The sequence below is a fragment of the Genypterus blacodes genome, unplaced genomic scaffold (genome assembly GCF_046128005.1).
Source record: "Genypterus blacodes isolate CSIRO-AG114 ecotype Tasmania unplaced genomic scaffold, CSIRO-AGI_Gbla_v1 ptg000147l_1, whole genome shotgun sequence".
In the NCBI taxonomy this organism is placed as follows: domain Eukaryota; kingdom Metazoa; phylum Chordata; class Actinopteri; order Ophidiiformes; family Ophidiidae; genus Genypterus; species Genypterus blacodes.
The window spans coordinates 1168563-1187810 of NW_027466949.1; the positions used below are offsets into that span (position 1 = coordinate 1168563).

Sequence of the window (19248 nt, forward strand, 5' to 3'; positions counted from 1 at the left end):
GTGCACGTCTTGCTGTCACGTGTGGCAAAATGTGTGTGGGCAAAAAAAAAAACACTCAGCTGACGGCACCACAAAAGAAATTAATCAGGACGGCAGCTCAGTGAAAGAGAAAGCCATAAATTTAATAGAAAGGGTGTGTGCGCGTGTGTGTGCGTATGTGTGTGTGCGGTCTTCCTCCAAGGTGGAAGTGACCTCGGCGTGCACCGCCCTCCTCCTTTTCCGTGTCTCTCCATGTGATGGATCATTGCGGAACTCAACCCCCAGGAACAGACATGAAATATATATACTGTATAAGAAAAGATTGAATAGATACCAAACTGCCCCTTTATTCAGTTATACTCTGCCTTTTATTTCATACCGGCACTGAGTGAAAACGGCCCAAACTTCACCCAATAGCTGAGATTTGTATAATGCTTGATGACTTAACTCAAGTAAAACAATAAGGAATGAGTCTTAGCTTTTGCCCGACTTCAAGTCCTTAAGTTTGGTTCCAATCTTTTGATTTAACCTTGAGTACCAAACAATGTCTCCCATGAGGAAAAGGTTGCCTACCTGATCCCCTCCTGTTTACATGGCATTTAGATTTTAAATATTTATGCCTTCATTAGTGTGTTTACTTACATCTACAAAGGTAATCAATGTCATGAATTCGTCATTCGAACACTGACTGCTTAGGAATGCAGAAGGTCAGCTGAAAAATAGGAATATGAAGCGGAGAAGTGAGTTGTTTGGACCGTGTTTAGTACCGGTTTGAACGAAAGACAAATATGAAATAAAAATATAAAGAAAGAATAAAAAAGAGGTTTTAGAGTTTCAGTTGATCTTAAATAGATGGCTTTGGAGTTTACAAAAACCTCTAAAAAAGGCTTTGCTTACCCTTTGAGGTTCTGACAGCTGAGGAACTGTAATTGATGTCAAACATCAGTGGATCAATGCCGATCACACTGAGTCTCTGGAGCGCTAGTGCCTAACAGCTCTCTTCCAATTAGAAAGCTCTGCAAATCACTGCGAAGGTGCTGCACAATTATGACGTCTCCTTGGAGGGGGGGCTGGGTGAAAACACATCCATTAATTCAGTAAAAGCTACTTGTAAGATTTGAAGATTGTATGTGTGTGTGTGTGTGAGATGGAGAGAGAGCAAGAGAGAGAGAGAGAAAGAATGGGAGAAAGTGTGAAAGTGCCCACGGTGACAGGAAGGAAGGAAGGAAGGAAGGAAGGAAGGATGGAGGTTGGAGGGAGCGTGAGATGGTCGCCTGCAGAAACCCAGTGTGGCTGACATCAAATGCCACTCGGAGTAGATGTGAAATTCTCCCGTGAACGTCTGGCAGCTGACACAGTGGAGAGGAAAGGAGAGGTGAAGTGTGAAGTCTGACATCTTGCTGCATCGTACCACACAGAGAACTTTAAAGATGTGATTTTCCTCTACAGTAATACTTTGCAGGTTGAAGGGACATCGTGCTCACGGAGACGTTATAATTTCTACAGATCTTTGTCTTCACGAGACATCTGCTGAATCAAGCATCTCTTATCAAAATGAGCCTTTCCATCCATTCCCGATGTTCTCCGGTTCTTCCCGGGGATCCTTAGATGTTCCCAAGACAAGGTTACATAATCCCTCAATCATATCCTGGGTTTACCCCGAGGTCTGCCCAGTTAGATGTTAGATAAAGGAACAGATCGACTCTGAGCTCCCCCTCACCCGCCTCACCCTCCTCACCCTCCTCCTCCATCCAGGCCCGACGCCAGGCACCACAAGAGCTCGATAAGTCCTCTCCGCCAATCTTCCTATCGACTGGACGTTGTCATCCTCCCCTCACTTGTGATCAATACACCCAGATAATTAGCTCCTGTGTGTATCCCAATTACATAACCCAGCACAGAAGCATTCCCATTATGTTACATCAAACCTGTCACATTAGATTACTTAAAATACCTTTGAAAAAATTTGGATGAAGATGTGAAGATGATGTCACTTTTTTTGTTGTGCAAACTATAAATAGCCAAAAAGTCCAAACCTCTGCTGGCAAACGACTGCTACTGCTGCTGAGTCAGCCGCGGCTAAAAGCACTTTAGGTAAGTGGGAAAGAAACAAAAAGATGAGGTCGGGATGACTCAACGACTAATTGAGGGAGAGAAAAGGAGAGACGCATTAAAAAGTATGAAAGCCAGGAAATCAGCTGATGATAAAGGAAATATCACAGTTTGATGCACTTATACTAAGCAGCTGTGTTGTAAAGGAGTTTGATGATTGTAATGTAATCTGGCAGATCCATACTGAGAGCTTGGTTGATTCACAAAACTGTAAATGCTGTGAGAGGGATTACGCAATGATGCTACTACACTGCTGCAGTATATTTGTGCATATGTTTCCATTTGTAGCTCATGTGTGTATTTGGCTCTTATTCTCTCAGTGGCACGTGTACAGGATGCAAACAGGTCGCTCATCTGCAGACCAGACCTCAGACTGGCCCACATCAACCTGAGCTGTCAGATTCAAACGCCCATTATGCATTAAATGAAATGATTCTGGTGGTTTGCGGGATGAAATGTTCGCTCATGAGCCTGGACTGTAACTCATAAGAGTGCTGTGGCCTTGGTGCTGCGGTAATAGCATTAATGTAACAAGGGAACGCCCCGGAGGAAAAATACAATGAAAACATGGAAATGACAAGGACGGGCAACTGCCTTCCAGTTTGGTCCAAACCGGTTCAGAAATGTTAGTAATCCTGCAAACAAAGGATGTAATAAACAGGTGCCCAGATCCTCCACAGAAATCTCCTCAGATGTCTTTCCTTTCCTCCATAAACAGCAACCAACATGTTCAATCTCCATCCTGTCACTCTAGAAATGACATGTTTCTGTTGCTTATAGTTTGCATGCAGCAGTTTATGCAGTCTGGTCACTGATGTGTACAGAATCTTCGTCACACTGACTTCACACGTGCCGCTCTTTACTTTACATATAAAGAAGCAGCTGCCTGTTTCATGGTCAAGGACGGTCACAGGTGAGGAGGCAGAGGTGCAGATACAGAAGGCTTTATCACTCTCGTTTGTGCTGAAGCAGGTGATTCAGCGTTAGGTGCAGCACATTATGTGACATGGATGGATGGAAGCGGGAGAAGAGAAGAAAGACTCACATGGAGGAGCACGTCTGCCTCAGCATCATTGCAGCAGCCTTGATTTGACTTTGGCAGTGAGAGCGGAGAACACAGGAAACATTTTCATCATAATATTTTTGACGTTATTAATCCTGCTCCTGGTGACGCTAATGAACTGATGAATGAAGTCCAAGGCTGGACCATCCAGCGATGTTAGGTTAAAGAAAAGTAGAGGTACTTGATTACTTTACCCAAGTATGTTTTATGATAATTTCTATTTCTATTTTCGCAAATAATAACTATTACTTCACTACAAAATCAAAATAAAACGTATACTTTTACTTAACTACTTTTGTCAAATATAACAGAGTATTAGGGATTAGAGATTTTGAGAATAAAATCGAAATATTTATCGAAAGGAAAAGGAAAAATGCTACAATCATTTCTTATCACAATGTTTTGAGAAAAACCTAAACAAATAATGGGAATAAAGTTGTAATATGTCCTTGCATTGGTTTGATTTGACAATGTCCTCCCGTCGAGATTACACAATTAATCCTCTGCAGTACAGTGAAAACAGGTGAGAAAGTCTATCTAACCTGTAAACATTACCTGACGTCACGTTACTATGCTGCCAATGACACAGTGCTGCCATCTAGTGTCGCAGTTGAGAACTGCAAAGGAAAATGTTTACGTTGATGTAGAACTCTTCTTGTTTTCATAGATCTGTGTTATATGTGTATGAAACATGTGGCTATGCTGTAGGGTTTTCAAGGTTTATTAAAGCTTCTGCTATTATTCTTAAAAAGCATTTGTGTAGTGTGTTTTGTCACTTTTTGGGAGCAAATCTTTTTTTTAAGCGACAAAAATTTAAATAAAAACTCAACGATTGATGCACCAACAATAAAACTGTGATAAAAATACACAAAATGTGAAAATTAAATTAAGAAATAGAAGTGATCCTCAAATCAATCCTCGAGTTCTTCCTATGATTTCCTTACACTGTGCTGCATTCAAGGCACTATCAGAGCTGCGTTTCTGCCTTCCGCTCATGTCTCCTGCTTCAGTTTGGCCACGGTGAAGTCGTCTCTCACTTGCTTCAGCAGATCGGGGCAGCACAGCACATCGGCAGCTGTCATCGCCAGAGCTTTGGCTGCCCTCAGGGTGTAGAACTGGGCCTCCTCAGCTCCTGGCAGCGGAGAGGGAGAATAGAGTGACAAGCCATCAAGTCAGATCAAAAAGGGGTGTGAAAACGTCTGATCGTCCCCGTGCTGCTGCCGTACCTGCTGCTGCTGTGTAGTCCTCAGAGTGATTCAACGCGTCAGTGCCAATGTAGAAGACAGGGTGGATGCCAGGGATTATGAATGATACATTGCCAAAATCAGTGGACGCTGAAAGAGAGAGAAAGAGGAGGGAGGAGGGGCTGTAAGTGCTTTATTTGCATTATACTTTGTCCTCTACTGTATTGATTTTTTAATTTACCCACCACATAATTGGTTTGGCGGCTCTTCAAATTGTATCCCTACAGATTTTCCATTATTTTCATACAGGCTTTCCAGTGTGGGGTTTGGCAGAATGTTATAGTAGGTAGGGTTTGGATAGAGAATCTCCACCTAAAGATCATATAAACAAACACATCTTTAGTGTTCCAGACTCACCAATGGGGTCCCAGCAATGTTTGAAAGGTGCTATGCAAAAAAAAAGCTAATTCATAACATAATGGGATTATTCTTAGGCAGAGTGCAAACAACACATATGATTACTCTGAATGTATATTTCATTTCATGTGTTCATTATACAGTAGCGGCAGATAGCAAATTAATAAATTATGCACAGGTGTGTGTGTGTGTGTGGGTGTGTGTGTGTGTGTGTGTGTGTGGAAACCAGGCTGAGGATAACACAGAATTATCTAATAGCACCACAACCGCACCCTCCTAATGACTGGAATGTGTTAGACAGGACAATGACACATAGAATTAATGTCAACTCTATCCTGGCATGGATTGTGTCACCACTTCAGACAGTGAGAGAGAAAGATCCAGAGGAGTTACGTACTTGGCACCCAGTGGCCTGAGCTGCTGCCCTGAAACAGGCCTCAGCTTTGGCCTTCAGCAGGCAGAGATCCTTCAACAGCGGCGTGCGCAGGTAGAACTCCATCTCGGTGTAGTCGGGGATAATGCTTGGCTTCACTCCTCCGTGCTTGATGACGCCTGTAGGGATGAAAACAGAGGACATGGAGAACATGGCGGATAAGAAAGGCTGCAGAAGAGGAAGTGTTACTGTGAGAGGGAAGCTGAATGAAAGAGCCTGGAAGAAAGCCATGTTATCATCTGCTATTATCTTAAATATCTCCCAAAACATACTGCAGTCAAGTATTTGTACATTTATTACTTTACAACACTGCTCATAACACTGCTTCTTCTTCTTCTGTCTCTTTATAAATACAGTTACAAGTCCAGACACATCAATATTTTTCCCTCAGTGTTCTCCATAGCTAGCTTTTTTACTTTTACTGTAATAAGCAGGATGATTAACGAGGACAAACCCTTTCAAACTATGCAAATGAAGTTACAGACTTGACTCGACAAACATTTTCCTGTTAAACTCGTTTTGAGTTGTATTAACTGAGTACACAGCACTCTGTTAATTTCCCACCGCTTATTTCTCCCTCAGTATGTATATTCCCAGCAGTTTCACTCTCTTTTGCAGGATTGTCTTGTTTCTTGTGTCAAACTCTCTCTCTAGTGTATGATTTCTGCTGTATTACCAGGGACTGTTTACTGGGCTACACTTTAGCTTTTGCCTATGTGGATAACTGTTTAACTGTTTTTGCTCTTTGCCTGCTGTGTGTGACCACCGCCTGATTCATTCAACTTTGGACTGCAACTTTTTAGATTAGATTAGGTTAGATTCAACTCAATTGTCAATGAGCAAGTACGGGTACAAGCCAATGAAATGCAGGAAATGAGTTCAGCACATATGAAAATCAATCAAGACCGAAGGAAAATCCTACTTTTACCACGACGTCTGGCCATAGTTACTGGCTATTATAGAATATGGCACAAAGTGACTATTGGGGATTTGTGAAGAGTGAAATGAAAACAGAAAGAGGCTCTCAACCCAAAAACCCCTGAAAGAGAACATGGACCTCTCTGCCAATCCCTTTGTAAACGATGGTTCTGCTGGTTCCTCACCGTGAAGTCTCCAGTCTGGTTTGAGCTGCTGCCTGAGAACAGAGAGGTTGTTGTAGGCCAGAACGGCAGCATCCAGGGCGTTCAGTCCCTCCCATGGAAATGCAGATGCATGACAGGCTTTGCCATGATACTTTACTGTCACGCTGTAAAACATCAACCAGAGGTTTAGGGTAATATGAGGGAAAGGGTCAGATCGAAACAATGGCTTCAGTAGGATTGTCCTTCGCTCTTGACTGATTCTCATATGTGCTGAACTCATTTCCTCTTAAAATCTTACTAAATTATTAAGATTCACTGTGTTTCTTTAAAGTGACTTACTCTGCTATTGCTATAAATGGCATCGCCGAAGCATCGTGGGAAACCGGGTGAGCCATGAGGACGACGTCGATGTCGTCGAAGGCCCCCGCCTCTATAAGGGCGATCTTTCCTCCTTTACTCTCCTCTGCAGGGGTTCCCAGAACAGTTATCTGTGTTGACAGTGTTTCACTGAATCACCATCAAATCATCGTCCTCCCACGACTTTTATGACAACTGATTGATCCGTTCTGTACTATTTCTTTAACAATGCAATATATGTGTATTGACCTACGACCTCCACCACAATATCTTAGCTGCTTCATGTGATGGGGAAACATTGTCAAAGCACCAAACTGACATGAGAAGGCAAAAGGAAGTTACTATATGATAATAAGCCATTGTTTAATGGTACATAATCATGGGAAAACACTTTTGGAGGCACTGCTGAACATATAAGTATCTAACTAAATGTATAACTTCATGTAGGTCAGCTTTTAGAGGCTTTTCAACAAGATCCATGGACTTGTTTCAGTCTGCGGGTCCAAATCGTATTCTATCAATAGAGGGCGCTGCAGAAACATTATACACATTTAATGTATAGATTCCTGCCAGGATGCAGTGCAGCAAAGTTACATCCGTTACCTATAAATCGCTCTATACGGGGCTCAGAACTTATGAATCTACGGAATACTCCAAAAGTATCATTTAAAGCTGAGACTTAAACACAGCCCGCGTCCTTCCAGCAGCCACGTACCTTGACCCGGACAGGGAGCTCGGGCTGATGCTCCTCTAAGCCGCTTTTCAGTCCCAGCGCGGCGGCAGCACCCACCTCTGCTATGAGGTTATGCCCGCATGCGTGCCCGATGCCCGGCAGGGCGTCGTACTCGCACAGGAACGCCACATTCACTACCAGGTCCCCATCCGCGCCGCCAGCCGTCGTCCAGGTTGCCCGGAACGCGGTGGGTAGTTTGTAGCGGCTCTCCACCGTCCAGCTCTGGTCCTCGGAGAAGAAGCGAACCATTGTGTCGTGCGCCTGCCGCTCCTCAAGCGCCAGCTCCGGGCAGCTCCAGATGTCCCGGCTCAGGCCGGACAGCCGGTCCCGGTGCCGGTCGATGCTGGAGCTTATGGCGTCTTTTATTCGCTGCTTCTCCATGAGGTCCCGTCCGCTACTCGGCCCGTAAATGCGGCTGTGTGTGTGTGTGTGTGCTTGTGTGGAGTTTGTGAACAAAGTTAGGTTACGTCACAGGAAGTATTTAGCATTAACTTTCTGGGTGTTATCGCCTATCGAATCACCATTAAGTAAATACGACTGATAGGATAAATGCAAGAGAAATAGGTGGGAAAAATGAAAACTATTCCTTAGCTTAGTATCCAAATTAAAGGTTTTCCTGCCTGTGTTGAACGCACTTATTGGAAGTCGCTTTGGATAAAAGCGTCTGGTAAATGACCGTAACGTAATGTAATGTAAAGGTCATTTAACAGATTGATCTGGGAGGATCTAGCCTGGGTCACATGTGGGAGGTATCCCTGCCATATAACCAGGAGGCATGAGGTAATGCAGTGCTTTATAAACTAACTACAATCACACAAGCTGTTTTCCAAAGGTGACAATGCACAAATGAATAAATAAATAATATATTGTTCCAACATTTCTCTCTCTCTTTCTCATGAATCTGTGTAATGTGGTGTGTGTGTGTGTGTTCTCATGTCTATTTCTCATTACCACACTAGAGGGACCCAGAGTGGCATGAATAGTGTTCAACGGATATTCAGTTTCAAATAATGGATATTTTGCTGCCATGCATATTTGACCGTGAACCCTGAATCAATTAAATGACCTATGAATGAATAGAGTGGAAAAAGCTTTAATCTGTGAAACACAATTTCATTCCTTTTTGCCTTTGGTGATTCAGACGGTCGCGGACAAGCAAATAAACCTCAGCTCGGATGAAACAAGGTCAATTAGTGCTGAATGAATAAAGACAAGGCTCCACAGCTGTCACACCCCCAGCTATTGTGTGTGTGTGTGAGAGAGAGAGAGAGAGAGAGAGAGAGAGAGAGAGAGAGAGAGAGAGAGAGAGAGAGAGAGAGAGAGAGAGAGAGAGAGAGAGAGAGAGAGAGAGAGCAGGTGTACATGTATGTTTTCTGTCTGTATCTGCACTGGGGGTTAATTGGGGGGGGCTGTCAGTCACAGGAGGGGACATGTTGATCAGCACACGGCGAGTTGACACGATCCGTCCGTCAGCTTACGTTCCGCCCCGTCAGTGTCACTCTCTATTGTCTGTCAATGAAGTGACATGGAAGGAGGCGCCCATGTGTCACCCATTGTCTTATTCAGGGATTTGCCTGTGAGCCATGTGTTTTATTTCACATGATTCACTACGCCTCCGGCCAGTTTCATAGGGAAAAATAAACACCCGCACATCTCCCAAACACGCATAAATGGGAATATATATACTGCAAATATCAGCAACCTATATAAACCATTATGATGTTTCTTATTTATGTGACGTGTGTTCTTTGCATAAATGTGACACAGTTTGTAAATACATGTGATATAGATAATAGATCCAGATGCCTTGATGCATTACCTCTCTATGATGCTATTATATAATCATGTTGCAAGGCAGAGAACATTCCTAAATTTGTACTAATGAGTACTAATCAACACGTGTGCACCATAGTTTCACTCATAGTCGAACATTGTGACTTTAAGGAGTACAACAAAAGGGAAAGTCGGCTGAAACAACTGCCGCCACAGACAAATGAGGAAATGATTGCACCTATTGCGTGATGCTTGGAATAAAACCTGAGCCGGACCAAAAGATATTCTGCTCTCTGTGCGTGACGCAAATGCTGCAGAGAGCTCAGAGTGGAGCTGCTTAGATACTTTGAGTCGATCCATTAATCATTGCGTTAGAAAAGATGTGAGCTGTGAGATACGTACGTGTGTGTGTGTGCAGGCGTCACAACAGCAGGGTGTCCCATAGGAAGGCCTGCCTGACAGCTACGATAAATGGATCTACTCCTTATGACAGCAAGTCTCCAAAATGGAAGCTGAAGAAGAAGTGTTTGTGTGTGGTGAACGTAAGAGGTGTTTGCGCCTCAACTACAGCCGCAACCTCCACCTCAACCGTTTCCTCTCTTCCAGACATTCACAGACACGGACGCGGGGGTGATGAGCCTGATTTTAAACATGAGGTTCCGGCTGACTGAGGAAAACTGACAAGTGCGTCGGTCGTGCTCGCTCCGTCCTGTCAGCATCACTTTTAAACATGAAGGAGTCCCCAGAAACCCAGCCTGAAGGTTCGATATCACAGCGAGCCGCTTGGTAGTTGGAAAATATACCCTCAGGGACGTTTGAAATGTTTGTGTGTGTGGGTGTGTGCAACTTGACAGTTGCGTTTCTGCCATTAATGTCACATCAGTGCACACAGTGTGCCTCTGCTTTCCTACAAGGGAATACATTAACACCTCAGTTTATCAAGTACTCCTGCACGTTGGTCTGGGGGTGGGGAATCACACTCTATCCCATTTTAATGATGTTTTGTATGATCATTCTAGAGCTTAAACGTCTTTTACATTTTTTGTAGAATAGAGAATGCGTCTTTGAAGAGTATAACCCGAAATATTTACTCCTTTAAAGCCAGATTACAGTCACTGCTGATTGGTGCAACACAGTAGTGCTCCAGTTCACATCCAGCTCATAAAGGCTTTTACATTTCATACTCTAACACCTTGTTTGTGTGGTTGGGAGGAACAAAAATCCTTGGAAATGCTCTATTTTTTTTCCAGCAAGCAGCGAGCGGTTTGTGTGCACTTTATAGTCAGTATGTGCAGCTGTAACCGTCATGGCTGAGCAGACAAAACACACATTATCACCTACAGGAGCTAAAAGTGCACCGACAGAGGATCCAGGAAATGAGGCGTTACCGAAGCGTCCACACTGTGAAGCTTGGTCCAACAAAAAAAACCCCACATCAAAAGAGCACAGAGTGTGGGGAAGATGTCACCAAAATGAGAATTAAACAGATTTTTGTCAGCACAATACACTCCTCAGGTTGAATCTGGTTCTCCCCGCTGATGCCCTTCAGAAGCTGCGCCCTTTCCTTTGTGTCGACGGCTCTGAAAAGGCTACTGTCTGCCTCAATGGCGTCGGGCTCAGTGGGCAGTCAGTCGAACAGTGGGGGTACGAGCGGTTCCCCCCGAACCACAGAAGGGCCACAAGCAGCGGGGCGGGCGTGCAAAGTGAGAGTATCGAGCGCCGTCGTGCTGAAGGGCGGATTGCTAAAACGAGATCTCACCGTGTGTGTGCGCTGCGTGGCTCCTGCAGAGGATGACGGTTGTTAAATCAGCAAATCAGACTGAAGATAGTTTGGCTAAATGACTCAACAGCTGTCAATACTTACTCCCTGTTTCCTTGGCAAAGACTCCTGATGGTATATAACCTCCTATAGATCCTCACAAAGTTCCTTTTCGTGGCTGAGTAGATTTTTCGCCACTAAACTCCATTCAATGTAAAGTGAATCATAAAGGAGGGAGCTGTCCGTCATGAACAGGTGTAACGAGCCAATCAACGTTAAGTGAAACCACCTGTGTGTGTCTGTTTGCAGGGCAGCGCTCCAATTAAGGATATTACCTACAGCTGTGACGAGTCAGAATGTTCCACTGTGAGAACCAAAACTGTGTCGATAATATTTTACGGTTTTAGCAATTAGTTTTGAATGGAGACACAATTTCTACTAACGGGAAATAATATTGGAAAACGACAGATAAATCAATGAAATACAGTTAAATATTACAAATTTCTACCAGCTGTGACAGACTGGTCCATTCTAATGCTTTGTCATATTGTGGCACAGCAGCGTCCATCAGCAACATTCTCAGTCCTTCACACTCTCAGCAAAACCAATTTCTAACACGGCTCAGAAACACGCATCTCGTTATGAGCCATGAGACAGCTGATACGGCGTCCATTGTGGAGAAACAGACAGACAGACGGGAACAAACTTTCACAAAAGCCCACAAATCACACATGACGATTGTTCCTCTATTTGGCACAGCGCCAGACTTGATTTTCTTTTACATTTTTTTTTAGTCTGTGAAATTGACTCCTGAGGGTTCGAATTAATCCTGAAATTTCCTGCTGTTGAGGAACAGCGAGAGAGAGAGAGAGAGAGAGAGAGAGAGAGAGGGAGATCAGACCTTCCAGCTGTATTAACCACCAGAAGCACAAACTGTATAAATAAAAGATTAACCTGCAGGGCGATCAAAGTCCGGATGTTCTAAGGAAAATACATATTTCAAATATCAAAGACGGGGTCGTTGTTTTCCAAACTCGGGCGAAAACGGCATCGGTTTCTGTGGTCCAAGCAAGCGGAAGGGAATCGCACATAAGCCGAGGTGATGCAAGAGAGTCACAACTGGAAAACCTACTGAACAAAACAAAGGAATAAACGGGGTTAATCACCCGGGATAAACACTCTCTGTTTATTCCAAGTGTATCATTTTCTACATGTGCCTTTGCCATTCCCTCCCTCTCCCTCTCCCTCTCTCTCTCTCTCTCTCTTCCTCTTTTCCTTCTTCTTCACACTCTCCAGCCAGCCAGCGACGAGCTCGAGTGTTAATTGGAAGCTCTCCCACGGGAATTCGTAGGCGTCTTCCTCGGCCTCAGTGTTTATCGGCTAATGTGATTGCCACGGCTCTCTCGGATTCGTAGCCACTTCTGAATAATGAACGTACTTAATATTCCTTCCAGACTCTTGTGACCTGTTGTGAATGAGTAATACTTCAAAAACTGAACCCCAGCTGACACAACTGAAGGTATTATGCCACAACAAGACACAGTGGTGTGTTGTTACCTTGGCGATGGGGTGTTTAAAAGTTGTAAATTAAATCCTGTGGGATGTTCTGTCATTTGATTTTTAATAAGCCCAATCAGATAAAGGCTGATCTGGGTAATGTTACGATATTGGCCCTGGTTTTGTGGATATCATCAACACGTACAGTTTCTTATTAATCTCAATCAGATGGGCGACCCGGCGGAGTGATGCGTCTGTCTTCAGTGCGGCTCAGAGGCCCAGATTGCAGAACAGAAGAGCCGATTTTGTATTTGAAGTTCTTGCGTGTATGAATTACACAGCAGAAGGGAGATAATCTGTTTGAAAGAAATTGCCTTTGTCGAATCAAACGGCGTCAGAAGATCATCTCGTTTATGAGGACTTTCCCATTAGTTTTGATCGAACGTCTGATGAAATAACACGCACCCTCATCTGCCTGAGAGATAAGAGTCCAACAAATTATTACTGCACAGATTGAACATGAATCAATACAGGTGTTGCTCAGTCAGAGTTTGTATCCAAGCTGCACTTAGTTGGACAACTTAAACACTAGTGATGTGATGCCCATACAGACAAATAGGATTATTACTCCATACTGAATCTATGACTTACATGAATCTATATTTTCTCTTGTTTTGCCAAAGAGGACATAATTGTGAGGTGATTTTTTTAGACAAGACAAGATACTCAAAAGTAGGTGATAATTAGATCACATATTACTAAAGATGCATTGATTAGAGAGCATACCTCTGCCAAGGCTGAACAAGCCTTTTTCTCTGGATCTGGAAAATGACTCCTAACTTCCACCAGCATTCATCAAATCAGTTTTTTTTTTCACGTTATACTGCTAACGTGAAACAAACAACAACAATCAACTGGCTGAACAAACTTTAGATCGATCAATACTGTTGTCTAAGGAGTCTTAATTGCAATAGATTACCCATTTAATTAGGTTTTCCCTCCATATTCTCATGTGTACTTGGTCCAAAGGTAATGGTAATAATAACACCAAATAATTCACATTAACAATTAAAATACATAAATAAATCATCTCTATCTTTCAAAATATTGAGTAAAATAAAACAATGACGATATTCCACACACGACTCACTCAGCACCCATTTGATTAGCATCATAGGCCTGAAGGTATTCAGCAATCAGATGATCATCAAAGGGGAGAGGAAGAGAAGGTTACTCACCACAGGAAGCTGTTCTCAGCCTGATTAAAATGGAAACCAGCAGTGTCACGTATGGAGTCTATTGTGAAAAAATCTTCCTGTAATTACTGGTTACCCCAAAGAATAGCTTCATAACAGCTTGATTAAAAAACACACAATGTGTCTCATGAAGATACTTTTACTGTAGCATTGCATCCGCCTTTCACAATAAGACAATGGAAGACTGTCGGCAGGTTGGATAGTAATGACACGATGCAGAAGAGATGGAAAATAAATCGCTGCTAACGTGTTTACAGCTTGAATTAACTTTACACAAATTGTATTTTCTAATGATTGTAGCCCAAACCTGTCGTCTTTACTAAATTATCATCAGGCGATCTGCCCCAAGACCCCAAAGCTCATACATCAAACAAGTAATTGCTACACTAATTTTGATGCGACAAAGCTGCCAACACTAACCCTGTCACATAATCGAACACACACACACACACACACATACTGATGATGCGTTCAATGCCTCACATTCAACGACTTTCGGCATAAATAGAAAGAGATAACGCTCCGCTCTCATTGGGAACAGGTGTCGTCGCGTGACACGTCCATTAATCAATCAAAACTTAACAATCAACTCCCGGCTCTAAAGGTCACAACCTTCGACCTCATCCATGAACATGTATTTGAGAGACTGATGAGGGTTGAACCTGGCTGAACCTCAAACTGTGGTGAACCAATGAGCCAGAGTCTGATGTGACACAGCAAAGGAAACATTTAAAGATGCAGTTTAGGAGGAAATAAAATGTGTCCAGAAAATTAGAAATGCTGAATTACAGGATGGGATTTACTACACTTTCAAATTACCAAATTAATAACATTTACAACTGCATATTTGATTATTAGAGGAAAAATCTTTATATTGATGTCTTGGTAACATTTATAGTTGATTATAATGAGTAAAAGGTCCTTTAATGTTCCTGAAACATGCAGTTAGAAGTCAAATGATATTTACTATAACAACATGGCCCTGAAGTTGGGGTTAATAACGGGTTTTTACCGATCTACACGCATTAATAAACAATTCATCCAGCGACAACGTTAAACCTATAATAATAAATAACAACGCAATAATAAATGACATGCAACCCAGTCACCTGTGTGTGTGTGTCACTCAAGCTCCGACACGCTGATACACACGCGACACGTGCCTCACTCAGACAAACAGTGATGAGCCTTGAGGAAAACATCACACACTGCGGTGCACTGAAAAAAGGCAGGAGAGGGCGCGGGGATGTCAGACTAACTATCACATGAAAGCAAAAGCTTTTAGGCCTGAAGCGAACACAACAAACCTGACAAACACAATAATCTGTGACGGACCCGAGACAGCCAGACAGGTCGAAATAACAGCGGAACCTGTAATCATGTATTCATTTATCTACATTAAGCACTGCCGTCCCCCGTGCCGTCTCATTTAGACACACAGGAGTGAAAGCAGTTAGGTGTATAATGCGGGGCGACCTTGTGCCGTTGAGGCGCAGCCGAGTCTCCATGGTGATGTACCTGAAATGCTAAGAAAGACGCCGAGGCGGCCTCCGTGCAGCCTTCACTCGCAAGTCACTGTTGTTTTGTGTTGTAGAAAAAGTTTCCTGCAGTGCTCCGATGTTACAACGTGAAGCTGAGGATGCGGAAAGAGAGAATCAGAGGGGAGAGATGCAGAATGATGAAGGATACTGACTGAGTGACTGAGTGAATGTAAAGTTAATATACATACATGGACGGTTATTTGCAAGGTTATAGCTGTAAACTGACTGTAATCTGTGTTTACCAGGCTTAGTTAATGATGGCTGTGATGGAGACTTAACTGAAGACATCCAGACATGAGAGTGTGTCGAGAGGCAAAGTGTGTGGCACGGCGTGTCAGCTCTAGATGTTACAAACTGTGAGAGGAAACAAGAAATCCTCTAAACGATTAGTAAAATGTGATGATGGAGCAGCAAAGTGAGGCGGCGGTTGAAGTTTACACATTTGGAGGTTTTGTTTTATTGCTCTGAGTGTGTGTGTTCAGCACTGGCTGGTGGTGTGACTATGACAGCTGCATTTAATTATCAATCAAGCACTCTACTACTTTTCATCTCTTACAGTGGGAATGGGGTTCTTCACTGACACGCACACACACACGCACACGCACAGGCACATGCACACGCACACACAGAGGTCAGCTTCCATCCATCTTACAACAAACTAACAAGCTCCCAAAACCAAATGAATGACTGTGATGCGTCAGACCGGCGGAGTCACCATGTAACATCCGACACAAAGCTTCTTCACGTCACCATGTTGATTTTTGGGAAATCAACTTCAGCCGCCCACTTAAATTACAGTGTTTAAATTAGTTAGTTTGTTAGAAAGTGGTGTGTGTGTGTGTGTTGAAATGCCATCTGCCACCGTTACTCATCTCTGACCGTAGCCTTTTATTGAAAAGTTCTTGCCCTGCAGTGTGTGTGTGTGTGTGTGTGTGTGTGTGTGTGTGTGTGTGTGTGTGTGTGTGTGTGTGTGTGTGTGTGTGTGTGTCTGTGTTGTGTTCTCCATCTTCAAACTTAACTTGCAGAGACCGAGGCACTGCAAACCCAGAGGATGGTGAAATAGGATATAGTATTGGATTGTCTGCCCAAACAAAAAGAAGACATATCAAAGGATGCAATCAGCAGATCTAATATCAGAAAAAGGAGACCCATACGAGAGAGGAAGAGGAACTTCATCAGTGCGAGACCTTTTTGTCAATTTTTGTGCTGATGGTTGCACACGCAGGCCACAATCAGAGCAGCAGTCGATATGGCTGAGCGTCCAGAGGAAACGAGTGCAAAAACAGCTTCCATCAAGCCGGAGCGTTTGAGGTTGGCTGCATCTCGCTGCTCTTTACGGCTCGCCACAAATGCATTTCGACCCAAGATGCGCGCTGGTCAGAGCGGATTCTCCCGTGTTGTGTGAGGAAAGTGCTCTCCTGTAACCACTTTATGTAGGACTTTGCTGTGTTCTGGTGCTTCACGGCCATTTGAATTCATCTCACTGCCTCCAGCACATTAAGAAAAATACAGACGGCTAATGTTCTCTGTGCAATAAAGCCAATTTTAAAGGCAATTTTCAAACTGCTCAGTCTTTGATGACAACAAATTTGTGGTGTGAGTCCCATCCTCTTGTGCTGAGGCTAAAGGCTGGAATATAAAGCCACTCTGTGATGAAAGAGCTCTTCGGGGTGTGAGAGCCTCTGAAATTGTCAGATGCGTTTGCCAGTAATAGGAGAATAAACACAATGGCAGTGAGCGGAATGGAAAGTAGATGCTGCAGGTTGGAAATGCTGCAAACACGGAGGTATGAGTGCACAAGCATGAATACAAATGTCATATTTGGATCATTTTCAGTTGTTTTCTCACTTTTCACAATAGGAATCTTGGGCCTGATGGAAGTTGAGTGTTCACAACATACCAATTTGTAGATTCGTTAGTCATTGCTGAGTGTGTATTGGTATTGATTGATATTTTGAGCCAAGCATAGACATATAGTAATCTCCTTCCAACTTCACCACAAAGTTTCATGTTTGGGAAGTCTGCAGAGGATTAATCAGGTGAGAAGAGGTCAAGACAAAATCATAGCAGTCCTGGGAACAACCCATGTGTACAGGAGCACTGTTTATGCATGTCTGGATGTCAGAATGGAACTTCTGCATCATCCCAGTCGTTATTTGTCTCCCTTGTCAGGTGAAGTCACTCAAATGAATATCTGTACAGGGAACGACCAAAAATAAACCCAATTTCACAACCTCTCTTCACTGTGCCGGGTGATTACAGGTAAGTGACTGCTGGTGTTATGGCAGTCAGGTCCCTTTAGGTGTTTGTCAGTCTCTGTGGATCTGCACTTGGATTCAGGACAGATGAATTATTCATTGGCTCAGAATCAACGATTGGTGCCGTATGCTCCACTCTCCCGTCTCATGACCGCGTGGCCAGTCAGGTCGGTGAGACGCAAGAGACCACGGCTGCTCTTCGCCGCTGCGTTCTCCTTCATGAAGCCCATGTAGGTGAAGCCCACGTGAGGAAACGGGTTCAACTTTGTGAAGCCCCGGATCGCTGCCTCAGGGATTCATCTCAGCCTGTAGCTCTCATTTGCATAGTGTTTGCCCAAGTGAGCGTTCACTGAACCACCTGCTAAGTCTTTGTGATTACCTCTGTGTTCTGCAGAGATAAAAAAAAAAGGTCTTTATGTAACTAAATGGTGCATGAAGGGGCTTGTTGTACGTGCTGACCATGACAGTGTTACAACAGCTAACAAATCCTCCATTTCTGCATGAGAAATTCATGTGCAGCGGATCAACTTTAATCTGCTTATCATGAATAACATTCAGTCTAATTACAGTGGTAACTTTGGTTGTAGCCAAAATACCAAAATGAATGAAATCCCCCTGTGAGAGATTCATAGTTTAGACACGTTGAGTAGAAAGTCTTCTTTTCTTAAGTAAAATCATTCATAATAAAACGCTGGACAAAAAGAATGAATTCTTAATTCTACCCAAACAAAAGAAAAACAGTATTGACAGCAAAGAATGGTTTCTGTCTGGATATAAATTGTACAGATCTGCGTGTTACTGCATCAATAATGATGTTGTGGTGTGTTGTTGTGATGTTATATTTCACTCCTGTGGAATAAAATAATTACAAATGAGAAAAACAAAGTCTGCCGTCCAATGATTGCATGCTGCTGTGACTCTGGGGTGAAAGTGTCTCTCCCCCGCTCTAACCACCCTTGATTAGTGTGTGTTCGCTGGATTGAGATGATGAGATGCCTCCCAGACCTGTATTAGAGAAACACAACCAATTTAGCCACTCAGGTATGTTGAGAAGAAAGGAACAACTGAGTGAAAACAAGGCTGAGGATTTACCTGCAGCAAATACTTTATCAAATTGGTGAAGTACAGCTACTTCCGCACTTGATTAAAAGTTCGGTTCTGCCTCGAACTTTCTGAGCTGTTGTCTACCAGCGAGGATCAGTTTGGAAGGTCGTACTTTAAAAAAAGTGTTTACTAAAAGAGTCAAACCAATTTGCCTAATGAGGCCAGGGCGACGCACGTACCTGCTCGATGAACTGCAAAATGAGAACGCTGGGCGAAACGTGTCAGGTGGCTGCGAGGCAAAAGGCGTTTGAAAGGCGACGTAATCAAACCTTAACTTAAAATAACAACACGTAATGGCTGCATAAACGCTGTATGGAGGGGACTTTGCTGCAGTCTGAACCCGACGTGTCTGGAATTGAACCTAATTCCATCCTGCTGTGCCTCCTCTGCTACAATTTAGGAGCGACTCACAGAAACAAGGTGTGAATTTTGAAAGCGTCTCCAGATGGAACAGAGAGAATATGGCACCAGCAGATTAGGAAACAATTAAGGACTGGAAGCCTTTAGCCACACCCACCTTCCCTTCTTGATTTATGCATCCTTTCCTCCTTAACCACCCCCCACACTTTCTCACATCCCACCCCCCTCGACACAAACGCATCAGAGACAGACAGTCGGCTTTTACACTCCCGTCTGGTGCCTTGCTGCGCGTAACGACTACACTTCAGCTCCCTCACATGCCTCTGGCTCTATGAAGGCG

General features: G+C 43.5%; 1 protein-coding gene across 1 annotated transcript; it reads right to left on the bottom strand.

The window, feature by feature from the left end:
• Positions 1 to 4109: 4109 nt before the first annotated feature.
• On the bottom strand, positions 4110 to 7741 carry LOC143012497 (peptidase M20 domain-containing protein 2-like). The gene is made up of 7 exons (XM_076165638.1): positions 7343 to 7741; positions 6610 to 6758; positions 6292 to 6434; positions 5153 to 5307; positions 4584 to 4710; positions 4381 to 4488; positions 4110 to 4286 (listed from the first exon to the last, which is right to left on the bottom strand). The coding sequence occupies exons 1-7, from the start codon at positions 7739 to 7741 to the stop codon at positions 4147 to 4149; spliced, it is 1221 nt and encodes a 406-aa protein (XP_076021753.1). The 3' UTR covers positions 4110 to 4146.
• Between the last annotated feature and the right edge of the window lie 11507 nt (positions 7742 to 19248).